This window comes from Leptonotus elevatus, chromosome 1, assembly GCF_054856555.1.
Source record: "Leptonotus elevatus isolate MCC_2025b chromosome 1, RoL_Lele_1.0, whole genome shotgun sequence".
Classification (NCBI taxonomy): Eukaryota; Metazoa; Chordata; class Actinopteri; order Syngnathiformes; family Syngnathidae; genus Leptonotus; species Leptonotus elevatus.
The window spans coordinates 48164926-48192924 of record NC_141239.1 but is presented as its reverse complement, the minus strand read 5'-3'; the positions used below and the strand labels follow the sequence as shown (position 1 = coordinate 48192924).

The 27999-nt window shown below is 39.9% G+C and overlaps 5 protein-coding genes across 8 annotated transcripts; all 5 read right to left on the bottom strand.

The window, feature by feature from the left end:
- Positions 1-68: 68 nt before the first annotated feature.
- mrps34 (mitochondrial ribosomal protein S34) lies at positions 69-2413 on the bottom strand. Its single transcript, XM_086081021.1, has 4 exons — positions 2290-2413; positions 1795-2126; positions 823-865; positions 69-681 (listed from the first exon to the last, which is right to left on the bottom strand). Exons 2-4 carry the CDS (start codon positions 2110-2112, stop codon positions 383-385), a joined length of 660 nt encoding a protein of 219 aa, XP_085937147.1. The 5' UTR covers positions 2113-2126; positions 2290-2413; the 3' UTR covers positions 69-382.
- Positions 2414-3029: 616 nt separating this feature from the next.
- Positions 3030-8261, bottom strand: spsb3a (splA/ryanodine receptor domain and SOCS box containing 3a). Of its 3 annotated transcripts, none has more exons than XM_086066343.1 (7): positions 8089-8261; positions 7465-7669; positions 7176-7350; positions 6910-7097; positions 6737-6839; positions 6499-6624; positions 3030-4598 (listed from the first exon to the last, which is right to left on the bottom strand). In XM_086066343.1, the coding sequence occupies exons 2-7, from the start codon at positions 7588-7590 to the stop codon at positions 4204-4206; spliced, it is 1113 nt and encodes a 370-aa protein (XP_085922469.1). In that variant the 5' UTR covers positions 7591-7669; positions 8089-8261; the 3' UTR covers positions 3030-4203. The 3 variants fall into 3 exon arrangements, with proteins under 3 accessions (XP_085922469.1, XP_085922543.1, XP_085922618.1); XM_086066417.1 differs by having other exon boundaries at positions 8093-8261; XM_086066492.1 differs by having other exon boundaries at positions 7958-8092.
- A 500-nt stretch (positions 8262-8761) lies between these two features.
- On the bottom strand, positions 8762-15700 carry atp6v0ca (ATPase H+ transporting V0 subunit ca). The gene is made up of 3 exons (XM_086066236.1): positions 15457-15700; positions 13231-13414; positions 8762-9846 (listed from the first exon to the last, which is right to left on the bottom strand). Exons 1-3 carry the CDS (start codon positions 15530-15532, stop codon positions 9642-9644), a joined length of 465 nt encoding a protein of 154 aa, XP_085922362.1. The 5' UTR covers positions 15533-15700; the 3' UTR covers positions 8762-9641.
- Positions 15701-16791: 1091 nt separating this feature from the next.
- ypel3 (yippee-like 3) lies at positions 16792-20795 on the bottom strand. The gene is made up of 5 exons (XM_086066115.1): positions 20463-20795; positions 19100-19218; positions 18650-18693; positions 18122-18230; positions 16792-17955 (listed from the first exon to the last, which is right to left on the bottom strand). The coding sequence occupies exons 2-5, from the start codon at positions 19214-19216 to the stop codon at positions 17866-17868; spliced, it is 360 nt and encodes a 119-aa protein (XP_085922241.1). The 5' UTR covers positions 19217-19218; positions 20463-20795; the 3' UTR covers positions 16792-17865.
- A 445-nt stretch (positions 20796-21240) lies between these two features.
- gdpd3a (glycerophosphodiester phosphodiesterase domain containing 3a) lies at positions 21241-27729 on the bottom strand. Of its 2 annotated transcripts, XM_086065929.1 has the most exons (11): positions 27412-27729; positions 27026-27343; positions 26754-26796; positions 26330-26465; positions 25562-25607; positions 25290-25408; positions 24731-24820; positions 23234-23367; positions 23013-23072; positions 22771-22822; positions 21241-22316 (listed from the first exon to the last, which is right to left on the bottom strand). In XM_086065929.1, exons 2-11 carry the CDS (start codon positions 27162-27164, stop codon positions 22188-22190), a joined length of 948 nt encoding a protein of 315 aa, XP_085922055.1. In that variant the 5' UTR covers positions 27165-27343; positions 27412-27729; the 3' UTR covers positions 21241-22187. The 2 variants fall into 2 exon arrangements, with proteins under 2 accessions (XP_085922055.1, XP_085922131.1); XM_086066005.1 differs by lacking the exon at positions 27412-27729 and having other exon boundaries at positions 26330-26460; positions 27026-27126.
- Positions 27730-27999: the final 270 nt, after the last annotated feature.

Sequence of the window (27999 nt, the reverse complement as noted above, 5' to 3'; positions counted from 1 at the left end):
CACCACACAACCATACTACTGTAATTTGTCTACGAGAAAGAGCAGTGAGATAAAAACAAAACAATACACATGATACAATTGTTTAATTTTAATTATACATTTAACACGTCATTTTAAACACAGAAACAGATCATCAGTTGGTAGAAGTAGCGAAGAGAAAATGAAGCTTCATGAAACACTTGCAATATTTTTTGACTCCTCTGGATTGGGCTCTTTTTTTAAAGATTAAGGCTAGTGCAATGGAAATGATTTAAATTTCCACAAACCAAGAGTTCCATTTAGAGGAGTCGAAAAATATCACAAGTGCTTCATGAAGCTTCATTTGTCCATCACTAGATAAAAGCACCATGGCTCTTGTCCTTCACTTTTGCAAATCTGGACATCACACAGCTGTTTCCTGTGCCGCCTTCTTCCCTTGGTCTTGAGTGCGGAAATATTCTTTGGAGAACACCACGTTCCTTTCTAAAGGCAGAAGAGGCTCCTCTGCTAGGACGGCACCTTCCGTTTGCTTGTGTGCCGCCAGCTTCATGGCACGCAGCAGCGGAGGGTAAGGCACGTAGCGCACGGGCGGCTCAGGAAGGGGTATAAAGTCCTTGAATCGTTGATCCATGTGCTTGGGAACAATGCGCCAGTCGTGGTACATCACTTTGTCGATTTCTTTGACCTCTTTCTCCTCTTTTCCTAACAAAAACACATAATGATGTGTGACTCAGTTGTTTTAAAAGTAGGGCCCGACTAATCAGGATATTTTTTTAGGTTAATGCAAATTCTAATATTTGGCAGAAAAAATTCTGATAAATTTAAGATATTCCGGTGGCTTACCTTTATAGGTGAGGATTCCCCAAGCTTGTCCATGATCCATGTTCTAGATTTTTTTTTAAAGAGAAGATTTTGAATACATATTAGAATTGAAAATCTAAATGTGGCTCAGTGCTTCTCAAAGTGTTTATGCCATCACTACCGTAAAATCCCCAAGACGGGATGAGACTGCTCTTACCTTTATTTTTTATTGAACAAACAATAATACTATATATATTATGTGGTGTGCCCAAAAAAATCGATTCTCATTTAGTACGATTAAGAATCGATTTTATTTAAATTATATTATACTATCTACCCTTTGTTTATGTGTGCCTTTATTGGGAGCGCTGTTCATGTTGTACCCGATTTAGCCACTTAGGGGCAGTGTGGTTCCAAGCGGTCTGATACACTGTTAAGTTGTAGCCACATTAGAGAGTAGAAAGGAAAAGTCACGATCAAGTTATTCCAATGAAAGTTTTTTGTTTTTGTTTTCAACGTGGCGCGGTTCTTTTGAGTGATAAAAGTGCCGCGAGTAGAGCACTTATTAGCATTAGCGAGTCAGACTGGAGTAGATCATTACGATTCCTTGAACATCTATAAATTGAAGCAAAAATCTTTCGTTTCGTTGTCGAAAATCGATTCTGAATCGAATCGCACACCCAAAAATCAGAATCAAATTGTGAGACATTCAAAGATTCCCACCCCTAGTATATATATATAATATATATATATAATATATATATATAATATATATATAATATATATATATTATATATATATAATATATATATATAATATATATATATAATATATTATATATATAATATATATATAATATATATATATAATATATTATATATATATATATATATATATATATAATATATTATATATATATATATATATATATATATATATATATATAGCCAGGGGGAGACCAATACACAGGAAAATAAATATATATTATAAAGCTCACATAGAGGCTGCTCTTACCTCAGATGTGTAGTCCACCTTGACTTTGGTGATCTGCCAGTAACTGGGCTCCGTGTGGTCCTCCAGCCACGACTTGCGAGTGAAGACGCGCCCGACTCCGAACAGCCGCATACCGGCCAGCATAGAGAACAGGCGGCTCTCGCGGCGGACATCCTGCCAAGCCAGCACGGGCAGCATCTTCCCCGTGAGAGGCCGCCTCATGGTGTCGTAGTCGAGGGCGTACTTCTGCGAGTCCCGCGGTCGGTTCTTCAGCTCCCGGTAGGCGCGGATCTTCCGAGCCATCTCTGCTATGAGACGAATCCGCTTTTTCTTCACCATGGCTCTCTGAGGACCTGTGGAAGAAATGCCTGACATCAGTGTATGTTGTCAATTGCAAATCCATGCTGCTCTTTCGGTTAATAACCCTCGTGAAGCAATTCCTATCAGAGGCTGTCGGTTAGTTGTGGAGCAATGGTGAGCTTTTAATCAAATATAGACGCCGTTAAAACAAATTACCTGAAGGTTTGTAATAGACGAGACAATTTTAATTGACCTCCGCAAACATAAGACGCGACTTCCGCTATGTTGGTCCGTTAGTAAAATGCTCCGTATGAATCCTTCGCGAACTTTTGGTTCCAGCCGTAGCAGTAGGTGAAACTCTAATGACACCTAATGGTATTCTTATAATCTAAACCTGTTTCTCATAAAGAATTGTCATTATTTTTCATCCTTGAAATACATAAAGAAAAAAAAATGCAGTGAAATTGTGTAATTTAGTAGACGAATTTAACCTTGCTGATAATCGCCTAGCTGTAGTTTTTATGTATTTTTTGTTGTTTTGGGATATTTAACAATGTACTATGCCAACATGTTCTGTACATTTGAAGTTAGACGGGGGGGGGGGGGGGGGTGGAGACACCTGGCTACTGGCCATCTTGGAACACGTGAACACGAAATGGCTCCTAAAATAAATTAAACAAAAATACTATCAGGAATCATTTTACTCCTTGTGTGAGGTGCACCTGCCTATTCAAAACATGTTCAAAGTATTCGATTCCCAAAATTTAGTTATCTCATTTGCATAATGGCGGACCATTTATCTATCAACAGTCATATAATATGATCAGATGTCAATGAATTATGTGTAATGAGTGTTAATAATTTCAGTGCATGTGCTCAGCCTCCATACTGTCTGTATTAACTATAAAAGGTAGTGTGGGAAAGTTTGAACTGTGTTTTTCACAAAACAAAACACGTTTCTGCAGATTCAGCATTCACTTTAATTTCATCGCAAAATCATGCTGGTGAAAAAGAGCAAGGGAAAAGCCTTCAAATAATATATTAATAATAAACTGAAAATGGTACATGTCTTTTTCATGGAACGACACAATAGTAAGTGCTTTTATGCATCAATAATAGACAAATAGTGTGAAAGAGCAAAAAAAAAAAAACAGCAAGTGAAGAAAATTGTCATTTAGCACGAGAAACAGGCCTTGCGGTATTAGCGCCACTTTTGCTGCAATGTAACAGACCATTTTTTTTCAGAAAGAACAAAATACTTGTATGCTTTGTAACTTAAGTCATGATGGTCTTGAGGCATTAACATGAGCGGTCATGGGAGCGCAGATGTGGAGTCAAACTGAATCCAACTGGTTGTCTCAATAAGACAAGAATTAGAAATACGTCATTTGGACAAAATAACATGTACTATGTTTCCAATCATTTGAATCCCAAATCGGTGAATGTTTCTAGGCAACACATCTAAAAATACAAATATTGTAGGTTTTTAGGTGTTTTAATAAAAATGACCTTCTTCTAAATGTTAAAAAGTTGACTGAGGTGTTTGTAAAGTATATAAAAAACTTTTCTTTTTTTATCTCAACATGATGCAGCAGTAAATAAAGGCAGTTGAATGCAACACTTATAACCAGAGGGGAAAAAATAATTTTATGAAGTGCACTCAAAAGTAGCCCACTTCTTCATAATCTTAACAAATAATCTAACAAATTTGCAAAAGGCAAGATTATTTGTGATATTTGAGAATGCATTTAGTTTAAGAATATGCACTATTTGCATACAAGACAACTAAGAACATAGCTCATTCCAAGTGACCCACTTTTTCCTGAAAAACACTCAAAATGGCCGCCATGTTAGAGACTTCAGTGTTGCACACTCATATTAAAAAAAACAAATCCATGTTGACGAATGGCAAGAGATATCTACAGCTGACGTCTTTTTGCTACAGTAGTCCCGCTTTGGATCCCAAGTGAGTGATGGGAACAAAGTCGTATTCGTGGCATGAGAAGACCGTTCCCTTCCTTGCGGTTATTTTCTGCAATACTGCGACACACTTGAAGGGAAGGTTTTGAGGCAGGTATTTCAATCTTGTCGTAACAGTAACATCCGCTTGGTTTAAGGCAGCGCAGGACCTCAAGTCCAGCGGCACCTCTTCCTCTGGCAGGCCTCGGGGTCGGACGCGCAGCCCTCCGAGTCGCTCTCGGAAGACGACGGGCCGGCCGAGGGGGCGGCGGCGGCCGAGCGCGGCGAACGTTCGGGGACGTCTGCGTTTCCGTCCGCGCCGCCGCCGTGGAGATTGAGCAGCCAACCCAGTTTGTTGTGCAGCAGGTGGCGGAGCCCCGGCGGCAGGGGCAGCACATCCAGGGTGTCTGTGCAGTCTGGCAGGAGCTGGCGAAGGCGAGCGCAGCACAGGTACAAAAGGGAGGTGGGCGCAGAGCAGGATCGGATCACCTTCATGCTGCTTTTGGCTGCTGTGGAGCACGCCATGGGGTAAAACCTCTTGTTCTGCAGATCTGTGGCCGCGATACCTGCTTTCACAAACCAGGCGTTCAAACTATTCACTCGCCCACCTGCATCGCACATTTTAGGCTTAGAATTTGGATTCATCACGATTAATCGCTTAATTAAAAAAAATCCTAATTTGAAGAGCACCGGTTATGTGTTAATTCTTTTGACATTTAATGTTATGAGGACGTCATTTTTTTTTGACCCACTGTACACGCTCATCCTCCTTTTTTTCTAATTAGTTAATTACTTGCATCATTTAAAATGGGAAAAAAATGACTCTGATATTTTGACATGAACAAATACTCTAAATGTGATATGCAAACATTTATTAAATGCTTTACTTTAATGCATGTAATTATGCTTATTGCTAAAAAAAACAACCTGTGCTACCTCAAACGTAGCCATCCGCTGTCACGCTAAATGATAATCTATGGTCAAAATTAATAGTGCGATTAATCTGCGTTAATTCATGATTAATTTTTTGTGATTAATTAATCAGTTAACGCTTTAACTTTGACATCACTAATAAAGGCTGAATCTATCATCACTTTTTAGTGAAATGAGCCATAACTGTTCTAAAGTATTATCCAGTATTTTATGCAGTGGTTAGGAATGTGTCTCCTGCATGGTTATAACAGTTTTGGATTATTCATTATAGTTTGTTTTTATTTTGTGTTTTTAAATTCACTTAACTTTAATTCGTTTTTAGAGCAAGCTTCTTCATTTTTTGCTTTTTTTTTTATTTTTATGCTTTGCTTTAGTATAGTTTTTTTTAAATTAGGTTTAGTATTAGTTTTTTGTGAGGTGGTTCACTATTATTGTGTAATGCAGTGTATCCAGCCTGTTCTCCGTGTCTCCCTATTCCAACACAAGTGGTTCCAATGATCAGCTCATCGGCAAGCTCTGGAGAAGCCTGATATTGATCATCCTCACCTGTGTTGGAGAAGGGAAGCTTGGAAAACAGGCTGGCTAGTGTTCCCCGTGGTCCAGGGTTGGGAAACATTGGTGTAATAAAGGAAAATACAATTCTCAAATGGCTGTTTGACCTTCGTTCTTCTGTACGGACATACAGCAATACCGAAATAAATACTTTTTTTTTTTTTTTAACCTCTAAGGCTCATGTAAGATATTAAAGATGAAGGGAAGGCCATTTTCACAATAATTATAGTTTCAGTTAGTTGTATAAACGTCAGATGTAATTTCAGTTTCTGGTAGTTTTCATTTTTGTAAAAGCATTTTCCTTTTTATTTATTTTGTTACCAAAAATGTTTTTACAATTAGCCTACGACCAATTATTATTACCATTTATTATTTGGAGTGAGCGCATGAGCGAGCAAGCCGGCGACCACGAGCTAGCATGTGCGGCGAGCAAGAACTCACTGGAGAGGCTAACAAGAGCGGCTAGCGGGAGAAGCTAGCAAATGCTAGCGAGAGCGAAGCAGACGGCGACAAGTGGCGGGAGCCCGAATAAGGGAGTCGCGGTCGAACCATTGGGTCCAACATTAGCTGCAAGTACCACATGACAAGAGGCTAACTACTTTTGCAAAATTCTTCTCCTTCGGACATCGAGCAGAAAGATGGTTGTAAGGCATGGCACGACTTATGTAATATAATTAGTGATCACCAGACCAACGATTTTATATATACATATTTCAAAAAAGTACATTGATGTGAGAGAAACTTTTTGTTCTTTCATATTATTGAAATTAATAGTGTTTTATTAAAAAAAAAAAAAAGAATTTATGTTTTTTTCACCACTAGATGGCACTAAAGTATACACACTGTCCATTTAACTATAACCTTGCCCCCCTTGGATTTAGTGCATTTTTAGTTGTTATTATTTTGTGTATCTTTTCAGCAAAACTCGATTTTGCCGATTATGTGTGGTTAAAATATTCCACTGGCTTTTTTTAAACTTACCGATGCACTTGCGATTCTTAAAGAATGTAAGCGTGCCGTGCCACGTGTCCAGATGAACCCCAATGATGGAGCCCTGGCCAAAGCGAGAGGAAAAGTTCATCTTGTCTCCTTTATGATGCAGCAAGCCTGTCAAAAAACAACACATTAAGACATCTGCAGCTGTATTGAGAACTATTGATATCTTACATTTAAAGGTGTTTGCTCATATTTTATTTTTGTGCAAGATGGAGGCTCGTACCAGTGTAAGACAGACCCCAGCTGTCCAAATCTTTTCCCAAAAGGCTGCAGAACGAATGCCTGTATTTGTCAAGGTTGACATCAGAAGTACCGATTCCAACCATCTGGGAAAAGTGACAATTCAGAGAACACATCCACTTAGCTGGTTTCTATTTTTCCATCCAGTGCCCATACCATGTCTGTTCCATAAACGGGGGACGTCATCTTGATTTCCCAAAAGTGTTGCCCTTCCGCCAGCTCCTTGGAACCGCGGATTGCAGCCGTGCCGCAGCTGTACTCGGAGTGAAAGTTGACTTCACGATTGTCGCAGCTGAGTGATGTTGCAGTTGATCGGCTGCCGGCATCCCAAACCCAGTCAAAGTCTAAAAAATGGTCAAAAGAGTCAAGATTCAAATAATTTGTCAGGATACAATAACAATGTAGCTCACACTATACCTGACCTTGATCATCCTCTCCACAGTGACAGTCTTTGACTTGGTAAAAACCTCTCCGATGATGGATGGTCTCAGTCTGGTAGTCACAGCCACAGTAAGACTCTCCGGTCACGGGCACAGCGCTGGGCACCGGAGGGACCATCACCGTCGAGTAGTCGGCCTCCGAATCAGAATCGCTGTACTTGAGAGCAGAACACAACAAACAGGAATTCAGAGATAATAAATGCCATACATTTCTTCAGCGTTTGAATTGCATGCGCAAAAAAAAAAAAAAAAACTGCAGATAAGCGCTAACCTCCAGGCGCTCATAGCCCCATCCGTCACTTTCAGAGGCCAAGACGAGCGCTCTTGCATCAGCATCTCGCCGTATTCCACCCCAGACGTACCGCCACGCGCGGCTGCTCCTGCCTCGCCTGGACATGGCAGCAACGACGATCTTGACTCTCACTTGGCCGTCACGTTGAATCGAGATGCGAAGGTGTCAAACAGCATCTGCCCAGCTGCCGCAAGGGCACAAATGTTTTTTGTTTTTTAATGAAGCCAGTGACTATTAATCATATGTTGTATGATTAGCCTGCATGTACGTAACTCACTATGTAATTTTAGATTATCATCAAAAACTATTAGCAAAATGTTCACATTCTGGATGGTCGCAACATCAAGGCTCTAACGACGATCTAACATGTGACGCTTTTTTAAAGTCATCGAACCGAGTGACCAGCTATCGCTTAATAGCATATTAGCCTTTCTTAAATGTAAAATTTACACACTTCAGAAATAATTCTTGCCTTATGCGAAATTGTTGAACGCGGGCTTAACTGGCAGCGACGCCTTGTTAGTTTCCCATATAACATGAAAATGCAGAGCAAACATACAAGCTAGTTAGCTTTCGTTTGTAGCATTGTAGCATCAACGTTACCTGCCTGTTGACAACGTAACAGACAATCTTCATGAAAGTCTCACATCCACAGACGGCGGAGGAATGTGTGACTGTCGAGGGTTTTTTTTTCTTCCCTATTTTTTGCCTGACCCAATTTCTTTGGTGTGATCGTAAACAATAACACGCAGGCGGATATGGAGCGATTCCCACTTTGCGCCTATTCCCTTTCCGGAAGTTTTCAATGGAAACGATATAAATAGACATAAAGGAAGCTTTTAGTTAATTATATATGCAATATATGCTATTACATTACATATTTGTAAAAACTATAAATTTAATAAAACAATCCACCCGTTTTCTGAACAAAGTACCATCAAATACGATACAAAACTAGCAAACAGTACAAGTGTTAATATCAGAGAAATCAGCAATATTTATAAATTATTGACAGTATTACATTAATGTGTATTGTATTCCTGCTCTAAAGTGATCGTACGTGTCGCAATTTAAGCAAAACAAGTTGCTCAACCAATGTTTTCTTTAACTACACTTCCCATCGCGTACTGCATACAGCAAGAACTACTTTTTGGGAGCTTCCATCTAGGGGGGGGGGGGGGGGGGGGTAATCTTTTTCATTCTAAAAAACCCTTTTAAATACCAGAAGGCTTTATCTGACTCGGTTTTTTTTTAAGAAATAGCTTGACCACAAGGCTCTAGAGGATGAGTAGTTTTATTTGGAAATCTGACTAGCACAGTTGAACAGTGACCTTAAAACAAACAAAATCAAGACAGCAGCACTACAAGTTAACAATAATAGTGTCTTGAGGATGTCATAGTAAACATAAATTCACTTGCACACATGATGCACTCAGATCACGCACGCATTTTCAACTTCATTTTAACATGTGGACATCCTCCATAATAACACTACATCCAGAGGAATTTCAAGCACTTAGAACAATTACCAACAGTGCAGTTACTCTAACTATACACAGATAATTTATATATTTTAATGTATATAGGGTATTTCATAAACAGTACTCCATTTAGACAGTTTCATTAAGTCTTCATAGCGTTCCATAAATAGCACAAAAAAAAAGAAAGAAAAAAAGACAGCTCTTCACTGCTGTGATTCAAAAATGGTCCTCAAAAAGAACATAAACATAAACAAAAACACTGATGTGCACAATTCCGCTGTAGTGTCGGATAAGAGTGACAAAAGCAGAAATTAAGGGGGGGGGGGTTGATACTCAGCACATCACAAACTGATTACTACATTTACAAGGGGTGACCACTGTACAGGATAAGATCAGACAACACATCAGGCAGACTGTCCACATCATCATCCCACAACAGCCAACACATCTTCATGCCCGCTCTGTACACCGCACCTGACACAACCGGATGGCTTGGAAAATACAATTTGGACAGATCACAACTAGTGATGACAAAACTGCCAGGTCCAACGGCAACACGCCTCAGTTTGCCATCCCATCCTGTCAGGCCCTCTTGGTGTCATGGAAGTTGGTGAAAATCGATTTGTTCTCGCTGCTTGGATGTGGAATGAATGAAATGGTGCTGGATGCAGACGCTTATTTTGTAGATAGGATAAGAGCCACGATCAGGCCGTAAAGCCCCAGCACCTCGGCGAAGATCAGGATCAAGATCATGCCCACGAAGAGGCGGGGCTGCTGGGCCGTGCCTCTCACGCCGGCGTCGCCTACGATGCCGATGGCGAAGCCGGCCGCCAGACCGCTCAGGCCCACGCTCAGACCGGCGCCGAGATGGAGGAAGCTCCTGGTGAAGGAAACACAAACAAACGGGTGACAACACTGAACAAAACGTCCAAACCAAGAACGTTGATGTGCTTAAAGCTCGCCATGCACGGAGCGGTTAGGCTGAATGTGACTGTTACAAGAGCTAGAATGCTGTTTCTAGCTTTTTTTTTTGTCCGCAATTGATCATTTCAGTCAGGGCCTCCTGGTGTGCGGCGGATCTAAGAGTGACAAGGAAAAGAAGGGAATGTTTGGAAAGCAGCAGACTGACAGCAGGGCTGTGCTGTGCTGTGCTGTGTGTGAGGGCACAAGTGTCCGAACCATTGGACGAGGACCGATACAACAGCTGCATCTCATACTGTTTTGTTTTGACTAAGACGATTCAGCAACCTTTCCTGTCAAAAGAGCCATTTTAGGTCAAAGAAATATAACCAACAATTTAAAACATTGTGACTAACGAAACCTTGTGTTAGTGTTAGTCTAATGTACTGAGGGAAAAATATGCAATGGATTTTTTTCTGGTGGCAATTTTCATACTTCGTTTTTAGACTTTTCTGCCTATCTGTCAAATGTATGGTTGTTGGCAATTTTATGGACATATGGTCATTTTATGCCTCTCTTCTTCCTTTTTTGGGGGACATTTTATGGCTATTTTTGACATTTTCTTCCTGCATTTTTTTCTAACAGTTTTCTGAGATTTTTGGCAATTTTGTAGACATTTTAAAGTAATGTTCTGCTTTTCCTCCTCTTTTTTGCACATTTTATGGTCACAATTTGGCCATTTTTAGGTAACTTTTTCCTCTACCGTTGTCTTTTTTTTCTGACAACTTTGGACACATTTTGTTTGACGCTGACATTTTTGAATATTACATTTTTCATTTCACCATTAATTCATTAAAAAAACATTTTAACCCCAAAATATAAATACAAATGTCAACAAATATATACTTTCATTTTTTTAAGAGCTCCACAGGGATCCATAAGAGAGAAACCAAAGAGCCACATCTGGCTCCTGAACCACAGGTTGCAGAGCCCTGGACTAAGAGGTAGACAATAGACATGTAAGAATATCTTCACTGTTGTACGTTGCAGCGGGGTAGAGCTGTGGGCATACGCCTCGCTCAGTGAGCTAGACAGTAAACCATTGCAGAGATCTAACCCCATCTCCAACGAGTAATTAAAGCCCCGCCCAAAAAATATATGACTGTGCAAATTAATGGATTTCAACATAAATCAACATTTACATATTATAAACTCAACTTACATTCTCCTAAAAGTAAATGGCTTAGAGATGATATGATTACTAAAAGTGTGCATGTATGTTGCCGTCGCAACACAAAGATAGCATTTGTTCAAGCATTAACGACTTACTACTAGTAGGTCCTCCCTGACATAAAGATGTTAGAACTGTTGATATGCATCTTTTTAACATACTAGACACTAATTACTACTTTCCTATTAGGCAGGGCAGTGGCACCATTTTTTGGCATCTTAAGTATGCTCTCGGGACAACCTCAAAATATGCAGACAATTTGCCAATATGCAAGTTTTTCAGCAAACGGTTGAGGAAAAGTTCCACAGGAAAAAAATGCAAATGGCGAATTTGTGAATAGCGGAGTGGCAATAATTGCTGATTCACGATATACGCCATAAAAAGACAAGAGAGTTGAGCACTTGGAAACGAAGCGAATCTAAATGGGGTGGAGAATACAAGCATTCTTTCGGGATGTATGAATGTATGTTACTCATCAACTTAGCTTGTAGCAGACGTGTGTGACGCAATTTCGCCACTTTCATCCATAACCGCTAAATATTTGAGTAACCAAACTACTACCTTTGTGAAATTGTGAAGACAGATTTTTTGGGGAGACAGGTTTTGTATTAGAATTTGGTTAGACTGTGCAGGTGTGCCTAATGTTGTGGCAGGCGAGAGTACATTTTGCGGTGAGGCATCATTTGGCAATAAGTCTTGTATCGGTAATTATCATCAACAGGCTTGGGGAGTAACAGAATACATGTACCGCCGTTACGTAATCAGATTACAATTTTTTAAAACTGTGTTCCATTAGAATTACAGGGAAAAAACATGTAGTCAGATTACAGGTACATTTATTAAAAATGGGGATTACTTCGAAGGATTACAATTTCTACGATGAGAGAGCGTGCGAAAGAGTGCGAGAGAGAGAGAGACAGAGCGAGAGAGGGACAGAGCAAGAGAGAGAGCAAGAGCGAGCGCGTGCACGCCTGCGCGAGTGGGACCGTTGCTACATGTCGGGGAGGTGGGAACGAACAAACTGACTAGTCGTGTCCTCCACACGTGGGCAGTTTGAAAAAGGGAGGAGGAAATGACGACCGGTATTTACTGGAACTTACTCAGAACGAAAGTTTGAGAAATCTTACAGTGTACATGTGCAAGTTTACTGATTAGTATTTTCTAAATTTGAGGTCTGAAAAAAATAAAATAAAATCGCAATAATCAATTTAAAGATTTGTATCGGGATTAATCGGTATCGAATCGAATCATGACACAAATCGAATCGCCAGGTACTAGGCAATTCACACCCCTACTATCTATCTATCAAACTGTGAGGTGTTGTTGCTTTCAGTGACAGTTCAGAAGTATGGCCTTCAATCGATCAACACTAGGATTTTTGTAGGCTGCCCGGGTTCCTATCACCCGCAAATAGCAGGGGCACATTGTATAGAATATATATTGTGGTGATATATATATATATATTTTTTGTCTTCATGAGCATACTCAATATTAGAGTAATCCAAAAGTAATCCAGTTACATTACTTTAATATTATGGTACTTGGATTACGTTACCAACTACATTTTTTAGCAGGTAACTTGTAACTGTAATGGATTACATTTTAAAAGTAACCCTCCCAACCTTGATCATTAAGTACCCATCCCTAGTCTTAAAAAAGGAACAACAACAACAACAACTTGGGAGTTGAAATGATGTCCCAGATGTATATTTACTACATACTGTGCTTTATTTAATTTGGTGAAAGGGCAAACAAATGCAGTTTGACGGGAGGTCGCAATTGATTGTGTGACTTCTCTGCCGTCGACTGGGGTGAATTGTATCCTGGATGACATTGCCAAGCTAACAGCGAGGGCTCCAGCCTGCATTAAGCTGTGGCTATATTCCATTCAGCAGTGAAGGGCCAAGCACTTGAACTCACCAAGTCACAGCAAAAGCCCTTTTTCCCCCGTGTCTGACTCAACTGTCACGATCAAAAACAGAAAGAAAGCCAGACACATCTTAAATGAATGAATTCATGAGTGTTGTTTGATGTCTTGGGTTTTCAGATGACTTTGGGAACTTGACTCTTACAGTGTATTCGACTCCGGCATACAAGCAGACAGAAGAGACAGCAGATTGTGATGATTCTTACTTGTAGAGCGTGACCCTCTCTGAGATGTTGTTTGCTATCAGCACTGCCACCACCAGCCCGTAGATGGCGATGATACCCGCCATGACCACAGGAATGATGGACTTCATGATGAGCTCTGGCCTCATCACGGACATGGCGGCGATGCCAGTGCCGCTCTTCGCTGTTCCATATGCCGCGCCGAGAGCTTCGGGAGAAAGATGTGGATAGCTGTTAACACAGCCTTTTGCTTTCCAATGTTAACAATGCAACAACACAGTGTGATCACAAGCTCTCGTTTTAAGTGTGAAAACTGAAATTACAACTTGGACGCATTAACGCAACAACACCTTAGGTATGTTCCTGTTATTTTCCACCTCAGAAATATTTTTAAACCATAGGCCCATGTTATCTCATACTGAACAAGAAACAATCATTCATCCGTTTATCTCCTCAAGTCTTGACATTCTCCCGTCACGTGTGAGACATTGTCGCAACAATTCTGTTCTTGCAAGCTTCAAAGCTTGACCGTGTCGGTTGTCCATCGACTGAGCAGCACTGAAATATGGGGTTCCGTTGGCCGATGTGATCATATAACACCCATCTGCGTTTACTTTTCAAAATAAACGTGGATATGCGTTGTGTGATCACATCGGCCAACCCCAATTTTCCTGGTTTCCTACGCTTACTGTCGGGGCTGAGTGAAGCGTCGGAAGTGAGTCATTCCGGTTAGTTGAACATTTTCGGGGTTAGTGCATAAACCCTATTATATGATATAAAATTATTAAATTATTATAAAATTTACAGTTTTTTCCGCACTATAAAGGCGCACCTAAAAGCCTTTAATTTTCTCAAAAAACGACAATGGGCCTTATAATCCGATGCGCCTTATATGTGGATCAATATTGGTTAAGTAAGCTCCATCTAGTGGATGCTTAACAACCCTAGCCACTACAGTAGCTTCTATTCCATGTGCCTTATACTGAGGTGCGCTTTATATATAAAAACGTTTTTAAATAGGCCATTCATTGCCTTATAATGCGAAAAATATATATATTGCTGGCGCCAGGCCAAAACTTTGTACCTCTATAGTCACTTTTTAGGAGACCCCAAAAATGGCATGTTCGTTCAACTATCAACATTGCATCCTCAAAGAAAGGAAGCCATTTTCAGGAAATTGTGACATATGAGGTTTTGGTCCGACATATACTGTATAACTGTATTTTAAATATATGAAACACTGAGTCCACAGAGGACTCAACACATCGAGTCCTCTCTGTGAAAAATACTAAATAAAATATACATGGTTTACTTACATTTGCAAAGCACATACAAGTATATGTAGCTTATAGTTCAGTAAAGAGTTACATTTTATCACACCCGTTCTTGATAAGGCCACTCTTAGGTGTTTCACAAGCATCAGGCCTCAATTATACGCCACAGATAGGCTTTAAATACATTCTCCAAGCAATTTAATACGGTCGAAACTAGTCAAGGTAAAGCACAACCTATTTTTTGTCTTAAAAAAAACAAACACGGGACGCTATAGATTTGTAGACATGACAAAATTTGATGGGACAGACTGGCTCTAGCACACCTGTGATTCTAGTGAGGGAAAAGCGGTGCAGAAAATGCATGCATGGGTGGGTTCTATTCTATTGATAAAGCACCTTCGAGTTAAACCCTAACTACAATTGAGTTTGACACCCCCGGGATCAAAATGTTAATCTAAAGTCCAAATGGACATAAAGGTGATGCCCTCCGCTTTTCGAGATATTTGGATGAAACGCACAGGGTGTTCCTGGCCCAATGCATGTCAAGCAGGGCAGGCCCTCACGAATGAATGAGTGGATGTGTGCTTTTCTCCTTCACTGTCACACGCTGATGTCAGGCCTCAAACAGCCTCTTCCCTAATTTCATTCAAAACTGCTAGGACAAATTGTGTGGTTTTTAATAGGAATATACGATTGCAGTATTTCAAACTATAATATCCGATTGATTGTGCGTCGTTCTATCCGATGACAGCCGAGCTAGCGTCAGCTGGTGGTCGCTCGCTCCTTCGACGACGGCCGGGTGGTAGCAAGCCGTCCCCCGCCTAATAACACGCATCCCCGGCTAGCGTACGAAGCGTGACCACTTCTTTTTCAATTCGACTGCGCTATTTTGCGGGGGTTGCGATTCAGAGTCCATCACAGCCCAAACGAACGACGAACATCAAATGTCAAAAAATGAAGAAGCAGCTGTAGTTACCACTGAAGACCATGGCCGCAGAGGCTCCCATCACAGCGAAGAAAGGCGAATACTCGGGGCTCTCCTCGGATGACATTCTCGCAGTATTTACGGGCCCAAGAAGCGACGGGAGAAGGTTATCTTACCGTTTACCTCTATCTCACCGTCAACCTCGGACAGGTTTTACAACGGAGTGTAGCTACAGGCTACAGCGAGCTAGAGGACCGGTGCAGAAGAGGAAAATGGCGAAACGGAAAAAGTCACATGACCAACGGACTCGGAAGAAACCATTTGTGTGGATTCAGGGGTGCTTGGCGCCATAATTATGGAAATAAACTATTTTGATGGCATTATTTCACACTCTGCAAGTCATTATATAGAATAATAGAGTTTTGAATTAATTTGAATGGACACCTTTAGTTACAGCAGTTTTATGGACGACATTAAACGTTATGAGAAGAATGAACCGTGTTTATAAAGTGGTATATTCTGCTGCAAGTACCTGCAGTTCGGCCAGTAGTGTACATTTGTTTTAAATATACTTTTAGCTACAATATTTCGTTAGGGACCCTCCCCTCAAAAAGCATGTAAATACACGCTGAAGAGAAATAAACTAGTCGCTATAAAACTCCCACGTTATTAAAAATGTGGTACCTGCAGTTCGGACAGTAGTTAGTATATATATATATATACTTTTAACTACAATATTTCGTTAGGGACCCTCTCCTCAAAAAAACGTGTAAATACACGCGGAAGAGAAATAAACTAGTCTCTATAAAACTCCCACGTTATTAAAAATTAGAATTTTTTAAATTAGGGCCAATCTTTCAGTTGCACGCCTTCATGTTGGAAAATATTTCAATACTGTACTCCTTTTCTAATATTGTTCACGTGAGTAATAGTCATGTACCTAATTCCAATACTGTTCAAAAAGATTGTTTCTAGTTCATCACACATTGTGCCTTTCTTCAAACTCTACCTCGATTAACATGTTACAAGATTTTGTTTTGAACTCAACGGAAGCAGCTTTCTAGTTTGGTAGCCTCGTGTTGACTCACTGAGAAGGTTCTGGGTTCTAGTCAGCAATTTGGCCTTTCGGTGGAGTGTTTGAATCAGCCTTCCTCTCATGGGCCAAAATGTGCCAGCCAAATTCCTGGGAGACCTGTGACTAACCTATTAGGTGCATGTGTATATTTTGTAGCTGTGTATTTGACTTGTTCCATTTCCTTGTACAGTACTGTGCTCCTCCTTACTCTAGAACCGAATAAAAAAAGTACATCTTACAGTCTTAGAGAAATGAATACATTAATTGGCTCAAATTCCATCATGCTAAAAAGATCAAAGCTGCGCCACACATTACAGATGAACTGTATTTTAATGAAAGAGCAGAGTAAAATTATACTTTAATGAAAAGAAGCAGACAATAAAAAATCACCATAAATATGCTACATAATTCTAATCACACATTGCTCAAACATGATTGAGTAAATGGAGATGCAAAGGGCCTCTCATTGTTACACTACACACAAACACGTAGAGGGTCGATCTCTAGAATGTCAGCAAGTAGTGGATATCCTAATTGTGCAGGTAAAACTCCAGGCATACACTGCAAACACAAACTTGAAATTCAGTCCCTGCGAGGACACCTTTACTCAAAACCAAGTAGCTGACACCTACCAGAGAGCCAGTTCTACTATTGACACACCCAGAATTAACTAAATGTGCTCTTTGGCCTTCCAAATTCCCCACAAAGCTGAATGAACAAGTACACATGTACATACACACTCACAAACCTACAATCAGCTGGACATGTGTATGGGCATGATTACTAATTCAACAACTTGTATAATTGAAAACTCTGAAGTTACTGATCTTTATCTAAAACAAATTATCATAATTGTTCTAAAATAAAAATAAAACTATCTTCGCCGCTTGCAAAATCTGCATTTTTGGCAAGATATATCTAAATTGACATTGTAAACTTAGGAGGGGGGGGTGGGGGGGCAGGACTTCGAGTGCAAGGTCACCGTTTTTTGACTTGCACCAACCTTGCCCCTACCAAGCCAGTCTTGCTTATCGATTAATGATACCAAGTTCATCACTCAAGCACACGTCTAAAAATCCAACAACCACACATGTGCCCGTGAGTTATTCCACACACAAACCTTACAGTCATTCTATTCACACCTGCCCTAAGCACAGCTTGCAATTGGGACTGCATTATCAGAAACCTTGCTGTGGCTGCTGGAAAACACACAAAGAAAGGAGGAAGATAAGGCATCACATGCTATTCATGGCAAAGCCATAGAGTGAAAGTGTGGCACAGCGATGACTCGAGCGCGGGATGAGGAAGCTACACTGGAACCCTGCTAAGACGAGGGGATGCAACTTGGAAAAAAAGAGTCATGGAGAGCAATGAAGACTTCCCCCTCAGTCCCAGCCGTTGTCTTTTATCATGTGGGACAACTCGATGATGTACTTCCCTTCCTTGTACTTCTGACTCAGTTCAAAGGCTTGTTCCTGTGAAAAGGAGATGTCAGTTAGGACAAGACAAAGTAGGGGTTTTTTTTTTACACACAAAAAAAAGCAGGGGAGGAAAACTGTTTATTTGTTCATTGTGTCTTAAAATCAAAATAAGATAAGCAAGGACAAATTAATTCTAACATATGCATGTATGGACACTTACATATTTCCAGCCCAGAGTGGTGTGGCAGTTTTCACAGTAGATGTCAGCCACTGCATGAAGTCCCGTGAGCAGCAGTCTTTCCTCTGCAGGACCACAGCCGATGTTCACTCTGAAAATAATCAGATGTCCTAATTTGCTCCAACAATGCAGTCATGCTTTCACTGAAACAAAGACATTTTTCAGGGCTCAACAAAATGAAACTAACTCAGATCAGAGCCAGTGTATTACTGACCTACTAACCCAACAGTAGCATGGCTGACACCCGACTTCAAGGTCCACTCACGAGTAAATCAAATTATCTGTGCACTGTCAGGTTTGTGTCAACATGTCTGATACTAGAAAATGTTGAAGCTACAACTGGACTAACTAAAACATAATAATGGAAGGAAAAAAAACCTAACAATTTTATCTTTAACCCTCATATGGAATTTGATAACCCTTTTGATTTTTAATGGTGACTGATTTAATGTAAGTGAATTAGTTTAACATCAAGTCATCAAAAAGTAAAACTGAAATCAAAATACTCACACAGAGTTGAAGAGGTAAGCCCTGCCTTGACTTCCTTGGAAAGACTAGACGACACAAAGGAGAAAAATCACAGATCATGAAAATATTTCAAGACTATCTTGGAACCTAACCAGATCTTTAGGGTTTTGTGTCAGTCCAGTTTTACCAGTTTCACACGACAATTAATCTCTGGTACAGTAAGGGATGTCCTAGTCTCTGATGATGTTGATGTAGCAGTCTACACTTCTATTACTTCTCATGTTCACAATTTAAGCAAACAAAAACTAAAGAGAAAAAGGCTATGAAAAAGTCATACTATAGTTCTTGCACATTGTTTACATTACACTAGTAGTGCATGAGTGTGATGATGATGATGATGATGATGATGATAGTGCAGCAGTGCCCTTAGTTGCATATGAAAACGCACAGGCCACGTGAAGTGATAAATACAACAAAAAGGTGGCAGCTGACCTTTGAGATGAGATCATCATGGTTGGCCAGATGGGCACGGCAGTGCACACAGCTGTAGCGGCGGTGGCACGAATCCAGGTAAGCCTGGAACGTTTTGGCTTTTGTCAGCTTCACCATTTCTGAAGAAGGAAAGGGTTGCCACATTATTCTTGCTCATGCGGGTTATTTATGAGAAACCGATCCCTGCAACACTGATGATGTCAACAACATAGTATGTACTGATGACATTCGATTAGACAAGGATTATTTTATTGTGTCGAGCAGTGATTTCCAACTGGGGTGCAATGCCACAGTAGAGTCATCTCGTGCACGACAGGAAATTATTTAATTCCACTTTCTTAATTACGGTAATACTTTTTGTGATGTTTTTTTTGGGCAATGTGCCCTGAGATTTTTCAAATTAAAATGTGTGGCTTGACTCAAGAAAGGTTGGGAAGCACTGCATCCAATTTTTACTTAATTGGATTAAAAAGTGATAACTACAAATAAAGTTGTTAGCCAAATAGTATAACAGTTTAAGTCATTTTTTATTTACTTTCAGTCAGTGTAGATTCCCATTCTTCTGGGTCATGGTAATCTCAAAGGTTGAATCCAGACTACTCATCTTGCTTGTTCATTTTTTCTTGTTTTCAAAAATAACAACGCAATTATGCTGTTAGGCTGACGATAAATCTTCAATGCTTTTCCATTAGGTACTTAATTGAATCATGCATTTGTTTGTTTTTTGTGGTATGCCATGGCATTTTTCCTCAAATAATTGTGCATTGTCTCAATAAAGGTTGGGGAATACTGGTAAAACCACGTTTGATAGCAACTTGGTTTTGATTTACAAATATTGTACGTAGCAAGTTGGCAACAAAATCAAAGTTGAGGTTTCTGAGTTGAAGCAATTAACATTTGCATATCATAAAGCAAAGATTATTGCCATCTGCAATAGAGACATTATAGGAAAACAATTATCTTAAATGTATATATTTTGTCACATTCGGTTTGGAAAATGGATGGATGGAGGACTGGCTAAGTCAAAACACGTACAGCATGGCCAAATCTAAAATCCCTCAAGTTATATGTTCAGACATGTCTATCATCATGGCATCTTCCTTCAACACACACACACAAAAAAACAACAACAATTAACAATGATCACCACCCAACTCGACTTAGTATGAAAGCACCAACCAAAATTTAGTATTATACATTACAACACTAGGTCTAAAATACAGTACAGCAAACTGATCAGATCGATCAGCACCCGCTCGGACCTAGTCTGTTCGAAGTTAGCATGTTGGCTAGCTACGCACAGTCACAACATTGCAGTAGCTCAAATGCGCACTGCAGCTTATTCCCGCGCTGAGACACTTACCTCCTGATGTCAGGACTCTTCTTTTCCTACACAGGGTGGATCGATATGATTGTCACCTGGAATAAAAGGACTAAAACGACACGAAGCGCCTGTAGGCTCACAACAGCAGTCGACCACGCGTTGACGTCTCGGACAATAAAGACAATAAGGAAGGCTTCTGTTTATGACATGCAGTGCCCGCGATTCTTTGCAAAAATGTAATAGTTTCCAACGGATATTTCTTCGTTAAAAAAGAGCTAAATTCGACAAAGCTGGCAATTTGTCAAGTTCGTGACTAGATGCACCGCGGACAGATGAAAAATGAGGTTTGTTTATAAAAACACACTTGGGGGGATGTCTGAAGCACATGGGAGGGCAAAACAAAAGATTTGGACCAATAGGAGCTGTGGAATAAACTGTAGAATGTGGGTCAACCAATCAGATTGGCCTTCACGTGAGCTTCGTTCGTACTGTTCCCAAAGCACTGGCTTATCATTTCCTGCTTTTGGTTTGGGGATTCGGATCCAATTTACTGTAATTTACTGAACGATACCCCTAGTTTTACATAGTTAAGGTAATGCATTGTCTTTCAAATATTTTTCAGGGCTTTCTATTTACTTGAAAAGTTAAATTACTGCATAATGTAGGTCAGTTCCACATAAATTGTGATCTTCCTTTAAGATGGGAACAGAAAGTAAACTTTTTTTGAAAATGAGATCTACTTCTTGGGTAGTGATTAATGAGAAAGGCTACGAGTTTGACACACGCTACTGAAACAACAAATGTCCTCAAATTATCTCAATATGCAACACTTTATTTTAAAAAACAAACTGCAAGTGTTGACATTTTCAAATGATCATTTTTACAATATTACTATGTCCCATAGACTAACAGACACAAATTATTTATTTTCCAACAAATGTAATTTTCTATGTTGTATGATACATTACTTAAACGACCCATTGCAGATTACATTTCTCAAAGAATCAATCATGCCACATTGTCTAAACCACTGGGGTCTTGATCAGAGCTTACAAGCTAATATATATACACCTGTATCTCCCCCCCCCCTCTCTCTATATATATATACAGTATATATATATATATATTTAATAAATGTGTGTGTGTGTAATTCTATACTTCAAAAGCTATGGCCACAAGCACACTGAATTCCCCTGCTAGAAGAACACCTTTTCTGTTTGAAATGTTGACGCGACTCCGCAATGGCCCATTCATATTCCATTAACCCATTTGTTACATTGCAAGGCACAGCTAATCGTGTCAGAAAATACAGCCTTTGTTCTCTCTCTAGAGGCTGTTTGATTAGTACCACAACAATGTGGTCAGACTTTGACCATGCCTTGGCACAATGAACACGTTCGTTTTTTCCTTTCTATATTTGCTTTTTTGTTAACATTCTCATTACAATATATCACATTGAAACATACAATTGATAATCATGTGTCCAGTACAAATGATAATCCATTCAAATCATGACAAAGTAATCACAGTCTTATCAAAAGGAATGAGTTGTTAGGTCAGGTTGCTAGGAAATGTTAATGTAATACTGGGCTGTGTCTGGTAGATTAATGGTGGAGAGAAAGAATCAGTCATACGAAATGAGTAATTTTGAAAGATTTGTCAAACTGTTTTGACACTTAATATGAGCTTCTTGCTTTCAGTCTTTTTCAATCGTAATAAACCAAAAAGCTGCCATTTTTGAAGTACTGCATTCAGACAAAAAAGTCACTCCTCCTGAGTGTTTCTGAGGAGGTAGCTTGACAGAAGCGATGGATAGTCACTCATCACCCCTGTTGCCCCCGCTTCGAATGCCGCTCTTATGTCTTCATCTGTGTTGCACACAAACAAATGCACCTACAAAGTTACAGTAAATGTTAATAAATAAATAAAAAAGTTCTCTGGAGTGTTGTGACATATTCAGCCGTACACTACAGGGATATAGCAAAACAAATGGATTGATTAAAATTCATAAACAATAGTACATAGATAATCTGAGCATTTGTTACACCAGCTGTTGCTGTATCACTGATGATTACCAGCGTCATTCAGGCATTTGAATCACATGCTCACAAGTTATCTAATCCTTCCTATTAGCAAGCTATGGGTACTTTTTTAGCTTTCCTGAAGCAATCTCATTTCTGTCAGCACTCACTGTGGTGGTGGTTATAGAATTTGGATTAACTTTATTATTTTGTTTATTTCTATTTTTTTTAATAGGGTCACACATTTGCTACAACTTGGCTTGGGTTGTATATGGGAATAAGAAAGTTTGCCCAATAGAGGTTCACATAAAAGTTAACAGTCATACCTGAATTCCACGGGCTGCAAGATGTTTAAAGAGACTCTTCCTCATAGTTACTCTACAATCGTGAAAAATTCCAAGTTAGCCATTTTGACACAGATTCTGATGATAACTCACCAATGTACAGTATGTCCAAATGGTTCTTCTGCCCAAAAATGACTTTTCAACTCTCATTTACATTACCAAGTATGTTTCCTTTTCCTATAAAGGCCCACTATTTGAAATGCAAAGGGAAGTCATTATCTCACTTTTCTATTAAAGTGACGACGAATCTGTTCCTCAAAATGTTCTTCTCAGGCATAAACGTCCTGCACACAGACAGAAACAACTTGCACATTTGCAAAGTAACACATGAAACCTGTAGCAAAGTTTATGCTCCACTACAGAAAAAAAACAGGACAAAAGTAGACAAATGTATGATGTAATTCCAAAGGTGGTTCACACAAAACATCTTGGCGAAAGTCACAACCTGTTGATTACGCGCGGCAGGTAGAACTGCAGTAAACTCTCTCCCAGCGGCACAAAGGGCAGCAGGCCGCTGTAGAAGAGGATAAGCAGCAGCACACCTTGGTATAAGGAAAAACTGTATGGCATGACTCCATTCTAGATGGGGAGAGACCAAAAGACATTTACCTGTCGATGCACACAATTTGCAACTGAGACATAACACTCACAGGACACTTTGGTTAGGTACGTTGTTGTTTAAGAGCTAGCTTGCCTTGGCTTTTATGCTACCAAAACAATACTCCCATAGCTTTGCAAAATGTTGTGAACAAATGATGATAATAAACACATGATTGAAATAACAATCAAAAGCCAGCATAAAAGCTGCTCTATGGAGGAATTTGCCCCAAAATATCTTTAGAATAGCCTTTATTTGACCATTTCTGACTCAAACATCTTGTAATTAGTAGATTGACACCTTAGCTGGATTCGGGTATAAATATCCCGCCCTCTGTCTGCATATGTGACGTCATGTGCAAATGGTATACATGAGGAGGGAGTGTGCGTTTAAATTTTTCGGCCACATGTGGCAGTAGCGATTCAAAATGAAATTTTATGCATTGCTCAGTATTGTTCATTCGGTAATTTCACATGTCATCATCGTTGCTCTTTTTATTTTTTTTATTTTTTGTATGTGGGTGAGTATGTGCATGTGCGTGTGTATGTGTGTGTATTCATTAGTTCATCTAAAACCTATTAAAAATCCCATACCGTTCACCTAAACCGAATACTTCAGAATCCAGCTAGAGTCGTGAGGTTGTCAGGAGACCCGAGGAAGGATCAAAGAAAAGAAAGGAAAGTGAAATCCAGCACCGACTAGCCATCACATACTACCCACCGGGTTACCAACCAGAGTCTTTCACCAACCTCAGAAACATCTAAATTCCAACAAATTAGGGAGACCCCAAGAGACCAAAGGAGAGACCGAGGGAAGGAAGGAAGGACAGACGAAGCAGAGTGAGATCCACAGACACCAGCCTCCACCGATTCAACGACCAGAGGAAGAAGCAGATTGTGTTTGAGTTTCGATAGATGCTGGTGTGGTGGATCTGGCATGCATGAAAATCTCCACCAAAGAGGGCAGCCGTTGACCCCTGCCAGGAAAGAGCAAGCGCAACACCTCAGGGGCCCCCAGGCCACGGCAGCGCCAAGGGACAACCCCCGGGCCCTGCCGGAGAGCAAACCCAGGAGCCAGGAGCGCCCCCCACCCCAACACGGCCTGCGCCCCCAACCCAACGCAGCAGGACGGGGCACGGCACCGGCCCGCAGCTCCCGCTCCCCCCACGCCCCTCATCCACCCCAACCCAGCCATTGAGCAGCTTTAATGTATTTTCTTGTACTGACTCATTTGAATGTGCAGATGTACCTAATGTTGTGGCCAGTGAGGGTAATATAGTCGAAGACTTATGCTAGTGAAAACATAATACATTTATAAAGTACTTGCAAAAGAAAGTTCATTCACCGTTTTGCGGCATTTGTTCATGATTGTTGAGCTCACAGATGCCCAGACAGTGATCTCCTCCCTGTGGTAGCGTTTCACCAGCTCAGACACCTACACAGACAGGTTTACAGTTAAAGTAAGAACAATTTCCGACAATTAGAGCCTTTCGGTTTCTAAGCACATTTTATTGCACGTTACTTGTGAAAAGTGCAAATGTTCAAGTGTGAGAATACAAACCGCAAAGCTTATCACAGACGGAACTTTGACTAAATAGTTGCTAAGGGACACTAAAGGTTATGTGGCTTTACAATGACGCATTTTGAGCTACTTTGGGTTTTTGTTTGTACGGATATGAGGTTCAGATGGATGGATACAAATTCTAGCATTTTTAATATGCTCTTCTTAAATGATAAAAGTTATAAATGGTACCAATGTTTTTGTCATAAGATTAGACTTTTCATAAAACAGACCTAGAGCACAGTACAGTATTTAATGCTTTGACAGTTGAGACGGACGACAGTGTTTAGATGTGTGCATGCTTTTTTTGGCGCGTGTTTGCTTTTGATTGTGAGCGTGTTGCCTTTTCTATCAACTGGTGGTTGTTCTCTTTAATCTCAATGCTGATTGGGATCTCTGGGAACATTCTGAACACATCTTCCAGCAAAGTAAACTTCCTGTCGGAACCACTGCTGTAGTGACCTGGTGGACAGAAGGCATAAAAAAAGATGGTGACATTTCACACAAGCGGGCAGATACTAAATTATTTTATTTTTTTAAACAAAAAAACATTTAATTTGGATTGTTGCTGTTGTTGCCACTTGTCAATGATTTACTCTACAGGAGTTGTCTCACCTTTATAAAAAGTCAACTCAAGCCTCTCCTTGTACAAAGGTAAATCCTGAAAAAGCCATAGGAAGAACATTGAATGTGTTTCAATACAAGAGCTGTATACAAAAACAAAGAGCACACTCAGTTTATTGATATATGATCATATATTTTTTTTTGGGGTAGTTGTAGTATTCAACAGTAGCACTGTACTTGTGTTATTTTGATCCGCCATTTTTCAATTTTGTCTCAGTTTTAGTCCAGTTTCAATCACACTTTTTATCATAGTCAACCTCATCCTGTTTTTATTTAGTCAACTACAAATCTAGCATTTTAGTTTATTTTAGTTCAAGAAAATATAATTTTATCCATCTAGTTTTAGTCAACAAAAACTCAACATTTTAGTCTAGTTTTAGTCAGGACAATCATTTTCCCCCAATTTTATTTTTTAGCATTTAATGTTGAGCATTAATTATTGTTGGAACGTTATAGTTGTTGGATTAATGTGACATTAAAACTATCAACAAAAAATAAATAAATCAACCTTTCACTGCGAATCCCCCTTCTTTCTGCCCCATGTGTTTGTGCATGTTGCCCTTGCTAGCTGCAGATTTGAAAGGATGTGTGTCACATGACAGTGTCAGAGTGACAGATTAGCACAAAAACAGGATTTTACAAAATATGATGTAATTTTTGTCTCATCTTTGTTCATGATGACAAATGTTCTAAATGTTGATTGTAATAAAGGGTGAACAAAAAATCGAAACTATCTGGTATTCCTTTCTTTCCTCCCACCTGAACGCTGACTGAAGAGATTGTGATGTCATGGCCTGTCTGCCTCAAAAGATTCTCATCATGTGACACAACCACATATCCGTCATGCGTCAAGTGACAATCCAGTTCCAACATCTGCGTTCCTTGTGCCACTGCGCTGCAAATGAGGGAAAACAATGTAAATGCTTGCAATACGTGTACTTTTCCAAATTTTCCAACAAATCTTTTGACAACTATGGCCTCAAGTTAGGTCCAAGAGTATTTTGATCATTTTGCCTTTTTAAATGACCAATTGCAAAATATGGCAATCCAATATTTCATAATTGTAGTCATTTTATATATATTATATTTCATCAAGGAATCTATCAATTTTTATGCGAGATAGATGGATAAAAAATGTACCCATATATGAATTTTTAGTATTTTTTCAATATATCATACTCACTGAGTAAAGGCCTCCATGGTGCTTTCTATCCGCTCACCACATCCTGGTAAAGCAGTAAAGCCAAGTTATCATAATAACAAGCGTCTCCTTAATCATTGTTACAAGACTAAATGATAAGCATTGATCACTTTTCTTTCACCTGTTATTTAGTTACAGCGTCACTGCATACTTTTACTGTTTTACGAGATGCTTTTAGCGCGAGTCATAAATGTTTGCAGGAAAACATTTCATCGGCTCCGGCTAAACCCTCCGAGAAATCCTTCGCTCCTTACCTCCTCTGTGCGAGATGTGTGTACAGTAGAAGCTCGTGCATTTCTTCTTGTGAAGAATGTGAGGGTTCTTCAGCAGGTATAACGAGGTGAGGGTGTACCCTCCCAACGCTGGGAGAAGGACACACCAAAAACTGCACATCTCCTTGTGAAACTCTCCGCAAGAACTCCCCTCTGAATGATTTGATCCACAAACCTCAGTTGGAAACTACCTGCTACTCTTGCTCTGTAGCTACCTGAGAAAATCTTGACAGACAGGTATTGCTGTCAGTGTCGCTTCACAATCTTTCCTGGCCTCAGCTTGGCTGGCTGCAAAGACACCTGCGAGGAGTGGAGCTGTAAAAAATGAGTTAATGAAGCACCAGGGCTGACCCACAGCTCACCTTTACCTTGAAAGTCTCTCCTTAGTCCGGGACAGCATATTTTCTCTCTTTTACAGGGCAGCTTTGAGTATCACACCTTTGTTTTTTCTTCACTATCAAAACAGGACAATGTCCACTATTGTTGCAAGCGCCACTACATAAACTCACGGTTTATTTTTGTATCCAATCTGCAAATAGAGAGTTGCTTGCTTTCTGTAATCAACAGCATAAGGCATGTCGCATAATTGAGATTATATAGCGTACCGTACAGTCTATAACAGCCAACTAATTGCAGGTTAATCGCTATTTGAGTACATTTTGATTTGCTATGTGCAGGAAGTCTGACAAGACAGGTACATTTCTCCATGAATGCAGTCCACAGTCGGCAGAGTGCAGTACAGGACTGTCGAGTTGATATTCAACCAGAAGGCTGGAATGTGACCAGCAATAGTGTGACACAGCTTTTGAAGCATAACAAGCCTGCTTTTTCACTTGCATAGAGCAACCTAGCCACTGCTAAATAAGACTACCATTTTCCCCTCATTAGCAGCTTTAGACTTCAGCTACATATGTGCAAATCTGGGTTATTTTGCATACAAGCAATGTTTTGTATAA

Excerpts from the sequence above, each read along its gene's own strand:
- ypel3 (XM_086066115.1), bottom strand. The coding sequence starts at position 19,216 with ATGGTGAAGCTGACAAAAGCCAAAACGTTCCAGGCTTACCTGGATTCG. Across the intron at positions 18,694-19,099 it reads ATGATGATCTCATCTCAAAG|TCTTTCCAAGGAAGTCAAGG; the intron begins GTCAGCTGCCAC and ends TGTGTCGTCTAG. Across the intron at positions 18,231-18,649 it reads GCTTACCTCTTCAACTCTGT|AGTGAACATCGGCTGTGGTC; the intron begins GTGAGTATTTTG and ends GATTATTTTCAG.
- mrps34 (XM_086081021.1), bottom strand. The coding sequence starts at position 2,112 with ATGGTGAAGAAAAAGCGGATTCGTCTCATAGCAGAGATGGCTCGGAAG. Across the intron at positions 866-1,794 it reads AGGTGGACTACACATCTGAG|AACATGGATCATGGACAAGC; the intron begins GTAAGAGCAGCC and ends AAAAAAATCTAG. Across the intron at positions 682-822 it reads GGGAATCCTCACCTATAAAG|GAAAAGAGGAGAAAGAGGTC; the intron begins GTAAGCCACCGG and ends TGTTTTTGTTAG.
- spsb3a (XM_086066343.1), bottom strand. The coding sequence starts at position 7,590 with ATGTCCAGGCGAGGCAGGAGCAGCCGCGCGTGGCGGTACGTCTGGGGT. Across the intron at positions 7,351-7,464 it reads GGGGCTATGAGCGCCTGGAG|TACAGCGATTCTGATTCGGA; the intron begins GTTAGCGCTTAT and ends TCTGCTCTCAAG. Across the intron at positions 6,840-6,909 it reads CCGTTTATGGAACAGACATG|ATGGTTGGAATCGGTACTTC; the intron begins GTATGGGCACTG and ends CACTTTTCCCAG.
- gdpd3a (XM_086065929.1), bottom strand. The coding sequence starts at position 27,164 with ATGTGCAGTTTTTGGTGTGTCCTTCTCCCAGCGTTGGGAGGGTACACC. Across the intron at positions 24,821-25,289 it reads ACCACCAGTTGATAGAAAAG|GTGTCTGAGCTGGTGAAACG; the intron begins GCAACACGCTCA and ends CTGTCTGTGTAG. Across the intron at positions 22,823-23,012 it reads GTCGTCACTTTAATAGAAAA|AGTAACTATGAGGAAGAGTC; the intron begins GTGAGATAATGA and ends TCACGATTGTAG.
- atp6v0ca (XM_086066236.1), bottom strand. The coding sequence starts at position 15,532 with ATGTCATCCGAGGAGAGCCCCGAGTATTCGCCTTTCTTCGCTGTGATG. Across the intron at positions 13,415-15,456 it reads TGCGGCCATGGTCTTCAGTG|CTCTCGGCGCGGCATATGGA; the intron begins GTAACTACAGCT and ends TTTCTCCCGAAG. Across the intron at positions 9,847-13,230 it reads GAGAGGGTCACGCTCTACAA|GAGCTTCCTCCATCTCGGCG; the intron begins GTAAGAATCATC and ends TTCCTTCACCAG.